The sequence below is a fragment of the Podarcis melisellensis genome (assembly GCF_964234715.1).
Source record: "Podarcis melisellensis genome assembly, chromosome: 13".
Lineage (NCBI taxonomy): Eukaryota > Metazoa > Chordata > Lepidosauria > Squamata > Lacertidae > Podarcis > Podarcis melisellensis.
This window is the reverse complement of record NC_138545.1, coordinates 46,893,371-46,910,492: the sequence shown is the minus strand read 5'-3', so window position 1 is coordinate 46,910,492 and position 17,122 is coordinate 46,893,371. Positions and strand designations below refer to the sequence as shown.

At 46.8% G+C, this 17,122-nt stretch overlaps 1 protein-coding gene across 1 annotated transcript in view; it reads right to left on the bottom strand.

Moving 5' to 3' along the window:
• PARM1 (prostate androgen-regulated mucin-like protein 1) overlaps nucleotides 1-17,122 on the bottom strand; it is a 36,454-nt gene extending 19,332 nt beyond the window's left edge. The window contains exon 1 of the mRNA XM_081884373.1: nucleotides 16,748-17,122. Within this exon, the coding sequence (XP_081740499.1) occupies nucleotides 16,748-16,805 (58 nt within the window). The 5' untranslated portion in view covers nucleotides 16,806-17,122. The remainder of the gene's footprint in view (nucleotides 1-16,747) is intronic.

Here is a 17,122-nt window from a genome sequence, read left to right as displayed (position 1 = left end):
AAGAGGGATTGCTGCTTTCACTGTGCAGCGATCCCTCTTGCTGTTCTGGCTTCTGAGATTCAGAATATATTTTTCTTGTTTTCCTCCTCCAAAAACTAGGTGCGTCTTGAGGTCTGGTGCGTCTTATAGAGCGAAAAATACAGTAATTTCACATCTTAATTTCTGTACAGTAAAATGTCAAGATGACTTTCCTTTCCTCTTACTTACTTTCCATACCCCCCCCCCCCCAAAATCACTTTCTTTTAACTCTCTGCTTAATAAGGTCTTTGCTGGGAAATTTAACCTGTGCTGACGTCGCAAGGTTGAGTGTTGTGTTTACTGAAGGCAGGGTGAAACGATATGTGACACAGCTATTTCCCTGATCTAAAATTTGCCCTCCCAAACCTGCTATTTGAGCCTGATATTGCACCTTCCTATTTTCACCCTGTGAAAACCCTGTAAGGGGTTTTCTGTTATGTTTTGCAAGGGGTGGGGGGATTAAATCAGGGAAATACCATGGCAGAAAAGGATCAGACCCCCCCTCTCCCCCCAGTGCCAATTCCTTAATCAAAGCTTACAGTCTCCTACAGCTGCTTTGAAGTTAACACAAATAAACAAGATGAATGCATGTGGAAAATTCGGATCTTCAATTCCAGAGATATGGCATTTAGTCGCACAATGGCGGCAGTAGATGCTATTATTTAAAAATTCTTCTGTTTCCCTTTTATTTTATCTGCTCTGTGGATCCCGTCCCCTAGCTTCGGGATATCTCAAATTGAGGGTTTTACGTAAATGTGACCTCTGGTTCAAGCACTTGAGCACATTGAGAAATGACGGAAAATGTTTCCAATGGAATGACACCTTGCGCAAATGGAAGAGGCCGCTGGAACAAATTTTAGCATACATGTATGCTTATATAAGTTACAGTGGTATCTCGGGTTACATACGCTTCAGGTTACAGACGCTTCAGTTTACAGACTCCGCTAACCCAGAAATATTACCTCAGGTTAAGAACTTTGCTTCAGGATGAGAACAGAAATCATGCTCTGGCGGCGCAGCAGCAGCGGGAGGCCCCGTTAGCTAAAGTGGTGCTTCAGGTTAAGAACAGTTTCAGGTTAAAAATGGACCTCCAGAACAAATTAATCTGAGGTACCACTGTATATAGAATCTTGGTCCTCCGGATGAAACTTGTAGTACAGCCATACCTTGGTTCTTGAACAGAATGCGTTCCAGAAGTCCATTCGACTCCCGGAACTGTTAAAAACCCAAGATGTGGTTTCCAATTGGCTGCAGGAGTGTCCTGCAGCCAATCGGAAGCCGCGCCGGATGTTCAGCTTCCTAAAATCACCCGAAAACCGGAACACTCACTTCCGGTTTTTGATTATTCAGGAGCCGAAATGTATTCGTTCCAAGGCGTTCGGCATCCAAGGTGCGACTGTATTTCCAAAGTGATTTCAATATTAATTTCCAACCTTCTACCAGCAGGTGCCACCAATCAATGGTTTGGGAAGGTGGGTCAGGGTGAAGAGTGTTGGACAAAACACCTGTGGTCAACTTACCTGCTGGCAGAGGGATCTAGCAGGTGCATGAGGGAGGTAAGAAGGAGTGGTGCTTATCCCTTTGCCTTGCCCTTTCTTTAACAGGTCTTGGTGCACGAGCCGGTCTGGCAGGTAAAGGTAAAGGGACCCTGACCATTAGGTCCAGTCGTGGCCGACTCTGGGGTTGCAGTGCTCATCTCGCTTTATTGGCCGAGGGAGCTGGTGTACAGCTTCCGGGTCATGTGGCCAGCATGACTAAGTCGCTTTTGGCGAACCAGAGAGACACACGGAAACACCGTTTACCTTCCCGCCGGAGTGGTACCTATTTATCTACTTCCACTTTGATATGCTTTCGAACTGCTAGGTTGGCAGGAGCAGGGACCAAGCAACGGGAGTTCACCCCATTGCGGGGATTCGAACCGCAGACCTTCTGATCTGCAAGTCCTAGGCTCTGTGGTTTAACCCACAGCGCCACCCGCATCCCAGGTCTGGCAGAGAAGGAAGGGCAAAAGGGAAGAGGGAGACTTTGCAAGACAGAGGGAGCAAGAAGCAAAGGGTCAGCACAGAGGGAGGGAACCCCATTCCTTCCCCACACCCCGATGACCTGTGAGCCCCAGTGCATTCTCCTATTTTAAAATCAAACTTAAGCTTTTGTTTTAACCGCTGAGCAAATTCTCTCATGCCAAGTCTTTACGAATGGACAAAGGTGGTGTGAATTGCCCTTGTGATAATCTCTGTCCATATGATGGGCATAGACTAAAATCAGACAGCTGCAGGAACTAGGTGTTTGTATTATTTTGTTGAGAGAACACACTATTGCCTTTCTGCAGCTAATAATCACTTTTGCAATGCAGTGTTAAAACATGGGTTGCTTATTATTTTACACTTGTCGTTTCCTTTGCTGGAACTGTCCATCTGCAAATAATCACCTGTTTCTAGGCCTACTGTCCAGCTCAGTGATGGCCAAACTTGGCCCTCCAGCTGTTTTTGGACTACAACTCCCATCATCCCTAGCTAACAGGACCAGTGGTCAGGGATGATGGGAATTGTAGTCCCAAAAACAGCTGGAGGGCCGATTCTATGATTTTAAGCACTTACTACATTCAGGTTTTCCCTTGCTGTGTTTGAGGCAGGCATAAATGTCATAAAGCACATTTCGTGACATAATTTATATCCAGCCAAAGTTAAGTGCTGAGTGGTAGTTGAGGGGAACGACAAAGTGAGTTTGTTTTCTGCTGCTTTTATATCGATTGAGATTAATGTGCCTAAACTCTCTGCTGCATTATATTGCAGAATTGGCACCAGCATAGATATATTAAGACTTTCCTTTGGAGAAAGGCATTATGGGAGATGGAAGACTTGAGAGGCTAGATGCTAAACTGCAATCCATCTGATGCAACAGCCCTATATCATGTGGGGGAACAACAGCCAGTCTCTAAATTCACATGTCATGGGTTAGGCCGGGGTCAGCAAACTTACCGCGCCTCGGGCCGGTGTCTCCAGCGCTGATTGCGCGGTGGGCCGGAGGGCAGGGGAGCGCGTGCCCACACGCTATTTCTGGCGCACTTCTGGGTCAGAGGAGCACCAGAAATAGCTTGTGCGCATGCACACGGGCCTCCTCTGACCCGGATGTGCACCAGAAATAACGCTTGTGCATGTGCAAATAACCCTTGTGCATGTGCACAAGCTATTTCCAGTGCTCCTCTGACCCAGAAGTGGGCAGCAGCGTAGCACAGGTAAGAGCGGGCGGCGGGGATTGCCACAGGACGGATAAACGAGTCCCTTGGGCCTTATCCGGCCCGTGGGCCTTAGTTTGGGGACCCCTGGGTTAGGCAGCAAGGCACTCAAAGCCACTTGCCACTGCAAACAACAGCAACCAGTTCTGATCTTGAACGGATGACAACCACCGGTACACAATGCCTGAGAGGATTAAATTCTCGCTGAGATGCTAAACCTATGCCTAGGTCCTAGGATGTACCAGAACAGACCGGAATTTGCATGACTAAATGCCCTGCCACACATTTCCGCCCTCCAAAACCCTGCACCTGGAAAACCAGCTGCCAGGGAGGAGAATTCCAGCAGAATATTCTCCTTGATACACCAGTTTTCTATCTGCAGAAACTGACTTTTAAACATGCCCCCACCTGTACCCTGAAGTGGTTCAATCCAGAGGCACACCAGCTCATAGGAAACAGGTCGGCATCTCAAACCCCTCTGTGCCTTTTTGGCTGCCACGCAAAGATTTCTGAAAATGCTAGGATTTGGCATGAGGATATTTTTTGCAGGGACAGCAATACTGAGCTATAATCTTTTCCCCCAGCATGCTCTGTTATACTGGGAGTTGAAGAAGGGAAGGTTTATTCTAAGTTTCCCGTAAGAAAGACTTATCTGTTTACGATTGAAAGCAGCCTGCAATCTCTCCAAGTAATTAGATTGCATATTCTTGGAGTCACGCATCCCTGTCTTGCATAAATCACTCTCTATAGTTCTACAGTTCTGGGCAGCTGCTACTTAGGAGATGACATCCTGTCACCACATTAATAAGCTTCACTGCCAGGCCTATTTTATTGAGTTTACTGGTCTCTGCTTTCTGTCACCAAAGCACTGTGCAAGCCAGCCGATAACTCCTCTGGCAGGCTTGGCCTCGACTGCGACAGCACATAGCCTGTTTTCATATGGTGTTTCCACTATGAATATGCATTTAAAAGCGGACCGTGTAGCAAAAGCTATGGGGAAAGGCATGGGAAAATGCACACTATAAGTGTGGGATAACAACTCCTTGGCGCAAGATTGGGCAAGAGATGTTGGACACAATATAATGTTTGAAGACTGGGAAAGGTTGTGGAGGAAAGGGGTTAAGTTCACTGCATGCACGGTGTTAAAGGAAAATGTTATGAAAATGATGTATAGATGGTACTTAACCCCTGTAAAATTAGCAAAGATTTACCATAAGAGTGATAACCTATGTTGGAAATGTAAAGAAAAAGAAGGTACTTTTTATCATATGTGGTGGACCTGCCCCAAGGTGAAAGACTTCTGGGAAAATTCAAAGACTATTTAGCTAAATATCTTAAGATAATATAAACAGAATTACTTGCGAGTACCAAATAGGTCTAGGATTTGAAAATGTGATGTGCAAAATATTATGTTAAAGTTAAAAATGAAAAGAAAGTAAGATGTTAATTGACCAAGTAAATTTTATGTGAAAATAGTTTTGGAAAACTATTACAATGATTTATATGGAAACTCAGCCAGGGGGATTCGAGGAAGTCACTTAACAATGCTAACAAACGTCGAATTTCTATAATCAGGATAAATGTTTGTTTGTTTTTTGATTTTCTTTTTCCTATCTGTTTGTTATAAATTTGGAAAATTAATTGAAAAAATTGAAAAAACACACACAAAAACAACTCCTTGGCGCAGAATCGTCTAACCTCCCCACATGCAAATCAGAATGAATGATCAATATATAGTTGATGCTGTCTAACCTCCTTGCAAACTTTGTGCCAACAAATCGGGGTTTATGCTCAATCGAACAGATTGCCTGAAGCACCCGTTGTCCTTGGCGGCTGCCATTTAAATTTTTTTGGGACAGTGGCTGGACTGACTGGAAATGAAGTGCAGGCCAACAAACAGCCCACCTTCTTTTCATTCTCTGCTGAAATCCCTGTTGTGTTGGGGGTGGTCTGTGTGTGGGTGTTTTTTGGGGGGAATGGTGTATATTGCTTTCCTTATTATTTATTATTACTTTGGTACCACCATATGGTGGTGGGGTATTGCCTGTTTGTTTTCCCCTGTGTTTTGGTAGTTCAGGACATTGTGTGTGTTGCCAATTTGAGCACTGCCTTTCCTTCTTAGGAGAAAAGCAATGACAAACCTAGACAGCATCTTAAAAAGCAGAGACATATCCTTGCCAACAAAGGTCCATATAGATCAAGCTATGGTTTTCCCAGTAGTGATGTATGGAAGTGAGAGCTGGACCATAAAGAAGGCTGATCACCAAAGAATTGATGCTTTTGAATTATGGTGCTGGAGGAGACTCTGGAGAGTCCCATGGACTGCAAGAAGATCAAACCTCTCCATTCTGAAGGAAATCAGCCCTGAGTGCTCACTGGAAGGACAGATCCTGAAGCTGAGGCTCCAATACGTTGGCCACCTCATGAGAAGAGAAGACTCCCTGGAAAAGACCCTGATGTTGGGAAAGATGGAGGGCGCAAGGAGAAGGGGACGACAGAGGACGAGATGGCTGAACAGTGTTCTTGAAGCTACCAGCATGAGTTTGACCAAACTGCGGGAGGCAGTGGAAGACAGGAGTACCTGGCGTGCTCTGGTCCATGGGGTCACGAAGAGTCGGACACGACTAAACGACTGAACAACAACATCCTTCTTCTGGGTACATTTTTTGGTGACCATGACGGTTCCTTATATTTCCGGAATGTTCCGCCCTTGCGCCTGAAAAGATCGTGGAGCCCTGTCTCAGTCTGAGGGAAGTACTGGCCTGAGAGACAGTACCGTCCTTCCACACAGTTCCCATTTTGTCCAAAGCGGTTTTAAAGGAATGCCAAACAAAGCGGTTTTAAAGGGATGCCAAACAAAGGAGATGGAATTGCGTCTCTACTGACCCCAAGAACTCAAGATATCAGCTCTATAGCGGGGGAACTCCAAAAAGAACTGTAAAAGCAAACATTTTGGGTTCTCAAGTGGGCTCAAAAGCTATGCTGCTAAATGTTGAACTTATTATTGAATGGTTATTCTTTTCATGTCACCACAGTGCCCTCAGGTCCCAGAAGCCAGGCTTCCGATTCTTGAAACTGTTTAGTTTGCTGTCACCCGCCTGTACATTAAAGCAGCAACAGGGCACTAGTTCAGAATTTAAACCCATAATGAGGCAACTGGCTCGTTTTGTAGCTTTTCATCTCAGCATGAGCTTTGATCTCATTAAGACAACAGTTCATAGCATCAAAGCCTTCTAAATTATTCTTCGCCACCCTGCTTTTCAAAATGGAGTGTTTGTTTCTTAAGGCACGCCGGTCCTGCGTTTAACAAGCTTTTTTCGAGTGCATGAGAAAAAGAAAATGCCTTTAACAGTTAAATCTCAGTTGCAGCCCACAGGGATTTGAAGAACCATTATTCAGAAAAGGGGCAGGACCCACAAGTAGTCATCTAAGGTTTTTAAAAGAATAGCAATGGATTTCTTACAGGGGTCAAAGCGAAGTGCCACATTTTTTTCTGGTGGGAACCAGAATAGATCCAGAATTATTAAGTACAGTGGTACTTTGGTTTACGAACTTAATCCGTTCCAGAAGTCCATTCTTAAACCGGGGCACGCTTTCCCTTATGAGGCCTCCGGTGCCCTTCCGCCATTCGGCTTCCCTTCTTAGACCAAGGTAAAGTTTGCAAACCAGGACGCTGCGGAGTTCGTAAACTGAATCGTTCGTAAACAGGACTGTTCTTAAACTGAAGTACCACTGTATTGCTGAGTGCTGAGAGTTCGTTTCTAGACACACGGCGCTGGTATCTCATTATGGACAGGGCATGTGAACACATGCGCGGTTTCTGCAGGAAACAGCTGTCCCTATGTAAAACTGGGGGGGGGGGAGGTGCTTGTCACTATGGTGGCTGAGTGGCTAAGAGTGTGCATATATAGCAGGGAATCTATTTTCTCTGCATATGGAGGAATGCGTCTCTGTGTGCAGCAGGGACAGGTGAGAAGGCCAACACCACAAATATAGTGTTTTGCTTTGGCCCATAGGAGTTAGGTTACCTGTTTAATATTTTTATGCCTCTCCCTCTAGCATCAAGATACACTCACGGAAGTCTACAGAAGCCGTGCCAAAGCCCAGCGACAACAGGAGTGTGTCAACAGATAACCAAACACAATGGTATGTTTCCGAACACAATTCAAAGTGTTGGTGCTGACCTTTAAAGCCGTAAACGGCCTCGGTCCAGTATACCTGAAGGAGCGTCTCCACATCCATCGTTCTGCCCGAATGCTGAGGTCCAGCTTCGAGGACCTTCTGACGGTTCCCTCGTTGTGAGAAGTGAGGTTACAGGGAACCAGGCAGAGGGCCTTCTTGGTGGTAGCCCCTGCCCTGTGGAACGCCCTCCCTTCAGATGTGAAGGAAATAAGCAGCTATCTTATCTTTAAAAGACATCTGAAGGCAGCCCTGTTTAGGGAAGTTTTTAATATTTAACGCTGTATTGTTTTTAACACCTGACTGGAAGCCGCCCAGAGTGGCTGGGGAAACTCAGCCAGATGGGCAGGGTATAAATAATAAATTATTATAATATTATTATTATAGCAGTGAAACTGACAACAGACTACAATCACCCATTGCAAATTCTACCACAGATGAGAAACTTAGCATCATGGGATCATAGAATTATAGAATTGGTTCGCCTAGTCCCATGGTTCCCAATATGTGGCACCCCCCCACAGGGGAGCGATCTGATTTTTAGGGGGGCAATTAAAGAATAAGTTATTAACAGTGAATGGCCTTTTAGGCTTCCTCCACGTGAATAAGAGTTCACTTTTTGAATAATCAGAATTATATGTCACGGGGGGTGGGGGGTGGCATCAAGGTTTTAGAGATGCTTAGGCGGGGCATGGGACGCAGGTGGCGCTGTGGGTTAAACCACAGAGCCTAAGATTTGCCGATCAGAAGGTCGGCGGTTCGAATCCCCGCAACGGGGTGAACTCCCTTTGCTTGGTCCCTGTTCCTGCCAAACTAGCAGTTTGAAAGCACATCAAAGTGCAAGTAGATAAATAGGTACCACTCCAGTGGGAAGGTATACGGCGTTTCCGTGCGCTCCTCTGGTTTGCCAAAAGCGACTTAGTCATGCTGGCCACATGACCCGGAAGCTATACGTTGGCTCCTTCGGCCAGTAAAGCGACGTGAGCGCCACAACCCCAGAGTCGGCCACGACTGGACCTAATGGTCAGGGGTCCCTTTACCTTTATGTGGGGCATAGCCAAAAAAATTGTTAGGAACTGCTGGCCTAGTGCCATCCCCTGCAATGCAGGAAACGTGTAACGCTGAAACACCTGTAAAATTAAAACATATTCTGCCAAGGGCTGAAAAGATGTCAAGAGGTGATGGCAGGTGTCTCTCCCCCCCCCCCAAAAAAAAAATTGCTACCCACCTCATCTCTATATAGAGGGATTTAATCTTGGGTAGATTTGGGATACCAATCACTACACACACACACACACACACACACACACGTATATATAATGTTTATATGTTTGTTTGTTTATACGTATGTTTAATGTATATATAATATACATTACAACATAGTAGTGGGAGGTGGGGTGGAACAGGCTATCATTGAGGAAATGTGGTGATTTCTTTTTTTAAACTGAACCTGGAGGTCATCGATCAGAAATGGATCCCCAGATTTGTTCCCCAGCTCTACAGGAGTCAGAAGGATCACACCTGCGCAAATGGAAAGAAGATTCTGTACCAACCAAGGAGGAGTGGCAGATTAAACTACAGTGGTACCTCGGGTTAAGTACTTAATTCGTTTCAGGGGTCCGTTCTTAACCTGAAACTGTTCTTAACCTGAGGCACCACATTAGCTAATGGGGCCTGCCGCTGCGCTGCCGGAGCACAATTTCTGTTCTCATCCTGAAGCAAAGTTCTTAACCCGAGGTACTATTTCTGGGTTAGCGGAGTCTGTAACCTGAAGCGCCTGTAACCTGAAGCATATGTAACCCGAGGTACCACTGTAATGGGAGCAATAAGGAACTAAGAGGAGAGAGACTTTGTGAGAGACACAGGAAAATCTGTAGATTATTTGAAATGCCATTGTACGCACCAAAGTTCATTAGCAGGATTAACTTAAACCAAACAGTTAAAAGGAAACTTAAAAGGAAACCAAGGAGTAGTTAATAATTGGAGAAATGAAGAAACTGCAAAAGGGGAGGGGGGAGGGAGTCAAAACATTTTTGTTTATTGTAATATTGGATTTGTATTGTTGTCAAATTTTTTTTAAGAAAAACAGAGAAATAAAATAAATATAATTTTAAAAACCACATGCACACACCCATTCCTTAGGAGCAGTCATGTGCAATGCCAGCCGAGTTATTCTGCACACCACTCCTGTCTTCTAAACTCTCCCCCCCCCCAAACCCGGGAGGCTCAGGCCCAGCCAGATACCCTATCATTCTCTTGGGCTTTTATAAAGGCTTGTGTTGTTTTCTGATTGTGCTTTTATTTATTATGTTTATCCAAAGGTTTGTAAATCTGCCCTGAAAGATGGTACCTTGGGTTACATACGCTTCAGGTTACAGACTCCGCGAACCCAGAAATAGTACCTCGGGTTAAGAACTTTGCTTCAGGATGAGAACAGAAACTGCACGGCGGCGTAGTAGCAGCGGGAGGCCCCATTAGCTAAAGTGGTGCTTCAGGTTAAGAACAGTTTCAGGTTAAGAACGGACCTCTGGAATGAAGTACTCGGGTTAAGTACTTAATTCGTTCCAGAGGTCTGTTCTTAACCTGAAACTGTTCTTAACCTGAAGCACCACTTTAGCTAATGGAGCCTCCCGCTGCTGCCACACAATTTCTGTTCTCATCCTGAAGCAAAGTTCTTAACCCGAGGTACTATTTCTGGGTTAGCGGAGTCTGTAACCTGAAGCGTATGTAACCCGAGGTGCCACTCTACATAACCCGAGGTACCACTGGATAAGAAGCGGTTTTTGTTTTGTTTTTAAAAAGAAAAAACAAAATGAAGAGGTACCATTGTTATATTTCATTTCTCCTACTTCAGATGCAGTCAGAGCCAGGCTTCCTAATTCAAGAAGGAAAGGGGTATCTATTTGCCCTCCACAAAATTGAGGTAAAATCAAAATCTTAAGATCCAAGTGTCATGGTGAAAAGAGAAAATTTGCAAAGCCTTGGGTCAGCAGGTTTCCCTGCTGATCTCATAAATGCTCACTAAAAGGTAGGACTTACAGCCAATAATCTGTTTTCACTGTCCAGGTAAGTAGGGGCAAGGAGGAAAGTTTGCATTCCTTTTCACACAAGCAAGGTTCACAAAAGGCTAAGGTGTCCTGCAATTTCCTTGGTGAATTTTGGACCTATAAAGTTACAGGATAACTAAGCAAGAATTGCATGGTGCCAAAAGTCATTCAGCATGCAGAGGATGCCATAAAGTCAGGTGGTAAGTAATAAACAGCTGCTTCTACTTACAAGTAAATGAGTTGAAGCTAAACCCCAGAATGGGATCCAGGCTACCACTTTTAAACTATTCAAAAGTCCAGGGGAGAAAGATTAAGATGCTATTTTGGATTGCAAGGAGATGGCTCTTTGCAAAATAACCTGATTATTTAGAAAACCGAAAACAATCATAGAATTGAAGTAGGGAGGGGCCCGGAAGAACATCTAGTCCAGCCCCTACGGGACCGCCTCTCCTGGTACGCCCCGTGGAGGACCTTAAGGTCCACAAAAAACAACACTTTGGAGGTCCCAGGTCGCAAGGTGGTTAGATTGGTCTCAACTAGGGCCAGGGCCTTTTCAGTACTGGCCCCGACTTGGTGGAACGCTCTGTCACAAGAGACCAGGGCCCTGCGGGATTTGACATCTTTCCGCAGGGCTTGCAAGACAGAGCTGTTCCGCCTGGCCTTTGGTTTGGACTCAGTCTGACCCTTATGTTTCCCTCCCCTTATGGTCTTGATTTATCAGCTACTTTAAAATTAGGCTGCATTTTAACCTGTATTTTAAATTGCCCCCATTTTTCCCCTATTATGTTTTTACTGTGATTTTATTGGTGTTAGCCGCCCTGAGCCCGGTTCTGGCCGGGGAGGGTGGGGTATAAATAATTTTTTTATTATTATTGTTATTATTAATCCAGGAATATGAAGGATCGAACCTGCAACCTTGGCATTATCAGCACCACGCTCTAACCAACTGAGCTATCCAGGCTGACATAGCTGAGTTCACCCTGGCCGAATCACACTGAAGGTGCAACCGTTTTACTGCACACTTTGTCAGGTGCATGCAAAGTTATCAGATGGATGGGGGGCTGCGTGTCGAGATTCCTGCTTTCTAGGCGGTTGGACTAGATGACCCTTGGGGGTCCCTTCCAACCCTACAATTCTGTCCTTCATCAGCAGGTGTCTATACATACATTATGGTAACAAGAAAAAAAGGAACTGGATCTCTGACAAAGCCTGAATGCAATACAGTGGATGCTCGGGTTGCGAACGTTCGCAATCCACAATGCTGCGTCTATGCACACGCAGGTTGCGATTTAGCGTTTCTGCGCATGCGCAAAGCACGATTTAGTGCTTCTGCGCATGCGCCAAAACCCGGAAGTAACCTGTTCCGATACTTCCTGGTTCAGTGTGTTGTGCAACCCGAAAACGTGCAACCCAAAGCGTCTGTAACCCGAATTATGACTGTATAAGGACAGAGTGATCCACTCACAGCAGCTGATTATCTGAGAGGAAGATTTGACAAAGTGCCATAAGGGCTTGTACTTTCAGGAACTGTGCTCTGAAGCAAAGCATGTGGTTCGAGTGAGCTTGCAAAATACTTTGTGACAGTGGAAGCTGCTGGATACCTTTCATCAAGCTGGGCTTGTCCCAAGACTGGCTTAAAAGTCCCGGGTCCCCAGGTTGTTTTGTACAACAATAAATACTGCAGGAACAAAGGAAAGGGCAAATTATCGCAAATTATGTCAACAAGCAGAAAAGGCTTTCTGTTTCCAGGCAACCACAAAACCATGCAACAACAAGCATCCAGAATGGGGAGACGCCGCCTGCCACCGCTGTCGAAAAGATCCAGAAAGCGGGCACTGGGAAAACGAAAAGCACAGCTTTGATGGTGCTGCCTTGGAGACAGCTTGCAGCCCCAAACAAGTTCAGCAACTTGCTTTGAGCGAGCTGCTTGCGACTAACTGTGTTTAGCTAAATTGTAGAGTGTGAGGAAGACCGTACAGTGCAAGTACGGCCCTCTTGACAGCAGGAACATGGTTAACCCAGGGGAACGTAGCAACAAAACCAATGAAGTGGAATATTGTGGGGATAAAAGGTAAAGGTAAAGGACCATTAGGTCCAGTCGTGGCCAACTCTGGCGTTGCGGCGCTCATCTCGCTTTATTGGCGGAGGGAGCCGGCGTACAGCTTCCGGGTCATGTGGCCAGCAGGACTAAGCCGCTTCTGGCAAACCAGAGCAGCGCACGGAAACGCCGTTTACCTTCCCACCGCAGTGGTACCTATTTATCTACTTGCACTTGGACGTGCTTTCGAACTGCTAGGTTGGCAGGAGCAGGGAACGAGCAACGGAAGCTCACCCCATCGCGGGGATTTGAATAGCCGACCCTCTGATCGGCAAGCCCTAGGCTCTGTGGTTTAACCCACAGCGCCACCTGCGTCCTATTGTGGTGATGGTCCAGTATAAATCCACTTGCTGGCATCACAGGAGACAATGGAGTGTGCCTCCGAGGGTGAAGCCAAACTGCTGCATTAGCAGCACTGAAATGACCTCCCCGGGGCGCTGGTCTGGTCAGTGTGTCTGGAGGTCCTGGGCTGCCGAGATGACAAGACCCACCCCCTCTCGTCCTTTCTGATGTGGTTCAAAGGAAAGCAGAGCAAGACATTTGGCACCAGCTTGGCTGCGGGAGTTGCCAAAATTCCTTCTTTTACACATCTGTTAAAGATCCCAGCCTTGCCTCTCTCTGACACTGTGGCAGTTCTGCCAACCAGTGAGCAAGGCGTCATCCCTCTCCCAAGCTCCCTTCAAGAACAAAATCTTGTACAGAGTTACTCCGTAAAGGTAATTCTCCGAATCGTATGTTGAACATTTTGACCTTCTGCTGTAACACTGGCTGCTTTCAATTATTTACTGGATGTTGTAGGTCGGCCAATACATCTATCCGCTCTTTCTTAAGGGGAAAAAACATCTCATGGTTGTGTACTTTGCACTGTGACAGTCACCTTCGGTGAGCAATGGAATTTTACTATTTTTGGACCCTGGAGGCAAATTGCTTTGGTGACGGCAACTGACCTGATAAACTGCACGAAACTTCCAATACAAAGTGAACCATTCTTTTAGTACTGCTTGGGAGAAACTCCATTTCTGGGGCTGGCTGGCCTGAACCATTCCAGTACAGTGGTACCTTGGTTGTTGAATGGCTTGGCTCATGAACAAATCAGCTCACCAATGCCACAAACCCGAAGTGAGTGTTCCAGTTTGCGAACGTTTTTCGGAAGCCAACATCCAACTTAGTGCAGGAAGCTTCTGCAGCCAATCAGAAGTCACACCTTGGTTTTCGAATGGTTCTGGGAGTTGAACGGGCTCCTGGAATGGATCAGGATTGATAACCAAGGTACCACTGTAAAGGTAAAGGGTAAAGGGTCCCCTGACCATTAGGTCCAGTCGTAACCGACTCTGGGGTTGCAGCGCTCATGGCCGAGGGAGCTTCCCGGTCATGTGGCCAGCATAACTTAGCCGCTTCTGGCGAACCAGAGCAGCGCACGGAAACGGCGTTTACCTTCCCGCCAGAGTGGTACCTATTTATCTACTTGCACTTTGACTTGCTTTTGAACTGCTAGGTTGGCAGGAGCAGGGACCGAACAACGGGAGCTCACCCTGTTGCAGGGATTCGAACCGGCGACCTTCTGATAAGCAAGTCCTAGGCCCTGTGGTTTAACTCACAGCGCCACCCGGTCAATTTTGCCCTCTCTTGAGTTTTCCTGTGACTTGAAGAACCCCAGCCTGTGGCAGCCAGGCTGCTTCCCTTTAACGTTGTATGCTTCAAAGAAGCACAGAAAAGCCCAATAATATGGTACTGAGAGCTTGAAGTCAGCTTTGTTGACTCAAAAGCTAGTTCCACTGAGTTCAGTGTAATATATCCTCAGGTAAGTGTGTATAGGACTGCAGTCTTCACCCCATCTTTTAAAGCAAATCTCTAATCCTTATGGAGCAGTGCACTTGAAAGTATGCAGGCAAAACCTGCTGAAATCTCAAAAGTCCAAGGAGTTTCTGAAAAAAAATTCCTGGTATTCGGGGGAGGCACTCCAATGTTTGGGGGTTTAGTTTTTCATCCTTCATCAAGCTTTGCATGAGCCAAAAAAATTATGAAAAAGAAGAAGAAATGGTGAGGGGAAGCAGAAACAGATTTAGGCAAATCTATCCAATAGGCATAATCTATAGGTTATGGGACACAGGTGGCAGTGGGGTGCTGGTGGTGCTGTGGTCTAAACCACTGAGCCTAGGTCTTGCCGATTGGAAGGTTGGCGGTTCAAATCCCCGCAATGGGGTGAGCGCCCGTTCCTCAGTCCCAGCTCTTGCCAACCTAGCAGTTCGAAAGCACATCAAAGTGCAAGTAGATAAATAGGTACCGCTCTGGCGGGAAGGTAAATGGTGTTTCCATGAGCTGCTCTGGTTTTGCCAGAAGCAGCTTAGTTATGCTGGCCACATGACCTGGAAAACTGTCTGCAGACAAGCGCCGGCTCCCTTGGCCAGTAAAGCGAGATGAGCGCTGCAACCCCACAGTCGTTCGCAACTGGACTTAACTGTCAGGGGTCCTTTACCTTTACTTATAGGTTACAATTCAGCTTTCCCAGCATGGAATCTCTATGAAACAAAAAAAGTGGTGGCGGAGACAGGACGCCAAAGGGAACGGTGAACCCATGTGTACACAAAAGGATTACCAGAGAAATGGGACAACTTGGGTACAAACTTATTTTTTTTAGCTCATGGAATACAGTCTACACAGCTCTGTTTGTGCTGCTGTACTATGCCTGCCCTACGTGATGAAGAATTGAATGTTATTTGCCTACTATTTCTGGGTGATGTTTTGACTACTACTGTTAACCAGTTACGGAAATCTTGCAGTGCAATGCTAATATTTTATGTTAGGATTTACTCGTGTTTTCTCAGAAGTACACTAAAAAGGGAGTTACAGACTCATAGAATGGTAGTCGTCTAGTCCAACCTTCTGCAATGATCTCCAAACTTAAAATGTTATGATTCTAAAAGGGATTTGTTTACAGTTATATGGTTTGCATAGGTATCTGGTATGTTGCTATGTTTAAGTATACCTTTTAAAATAGCCTAATGAATATTTTGAAAACTGATCTGGGTTTAAGAAGGATAGGATATTTGTAGCAACACAAGGAAAGAAGCTAACCGTGGCACTCATCCATGTGTAAATGGAATAAACAGCAGCTAAGTGAGTTTGCCACCCAATTAATACTTGACGCACAGCCAATCCTGGCTTTTCAACTAACACGCCAAAACAATAGGTGCATTTGCAAATATATGTTGGACGCAGTCACTTTAGATGTAGGCTTTTACAAAAGTTATGAAATAGCTCTCTGCTATTAATGACTGCCCCTCCAGCTGACGTTTCACAGGTATTCCGTGACAGGTCACAGAAGGGAAAATTAGGGACTTGTTTTAACCCTTTGCTTCTTAGTTGCTATCCCATGACAAGGGAGCAGCCAGCTTAGCCATACCTACCTAACAGAGACGAAATAAACCCCCGTGTCCATTGCAATTTGATGAGTAAAACTCTGGGCACGGTACAGTACCCTTTGCTTCATATTCCTGCTCTCACCAGCAAGAGAGCCACCTTTGCAACGCTTAAGTTTCGATTTTCCACACCACCTCTCCTCCTTCTCCGCCAAATATTTGACTATAAGTAAGTGCTCCACCCCCGTCCACGAGTACACGCGCGCACCCTCCTTCGAGGAACCCGGAGAGATGATGGGCCTGGCCACATTCACTCCAAACCATCCCTTCAAATGCAAACCATCGGCTTCTAACTATTGCCCTGTTCACTGGCACCCCCTGGCCCTCCTTACTCGCAAGTAAGCACCCCCTGGTTTCAGCGTCCCATACTTTCAAGCGCAAGTGCTTAGGGACTGCAGCCCGATCGAACCCAAAACGCTGCGCTTGGAAATCTGGTCCTCGCGCTCTTTGGGGGAAGGAAAGGCGCGCGTAAAGAAATCTACATTTCCCCCGGGGACCTACCAGACGGCTCCTTCCACCCAGTTTATTTCTGGTCTCTGCCGCCCCCCTCGTGCGCTTCCAAGCCGGTACCAACGCCTCCCAAGAGCGCAGCGCTCCCCCTGCCTACCCAAGAAAGCGAGTCGCGTCGCCTTCTGCGCGCCTCTCTCCCTCCTAAGGAAAAGCGGGGTTAAGGACGGCAAGCCTGGTTTTTTGAAAAAGAGAGGGAAGGCTCGGAGCGCGCTGCTGACTTTCCAGCCCCCGCCGCGCTTACCTGCCGCCGTGACAGCCAGGAGGAAGGCGGCGAGCGCCCGGCCACCCCGGTGCGCCATGACGCGCGCCCTGTTGCGCACGGGGGGACCGCGGCGCCGGGAGGGTGGGGAGCTTTGGCGCCCCGCTTGGAGACGGCCTTGGCGGGCAGAGGAGCTGCTGCGATCCGGAGCCGGCGGCACTTCCTCCGGCTGCTCCGAGGAGCGCGCGTCTTTCTCTCTCTCTCCTTTCCTTCCTCTCTGGTCCGGAGCTGCTGGTGCTGCAGTGCAACGCCTCCTCTCCTCCTGCTCCTCCTCCCTTCCCCGGGACTCGTCCGCTGACTTCTCGCCTCCCCTTTCGCCGCCTGCTGCAGCCGGCCCTCGCTCGGCTTCAGGGCGGC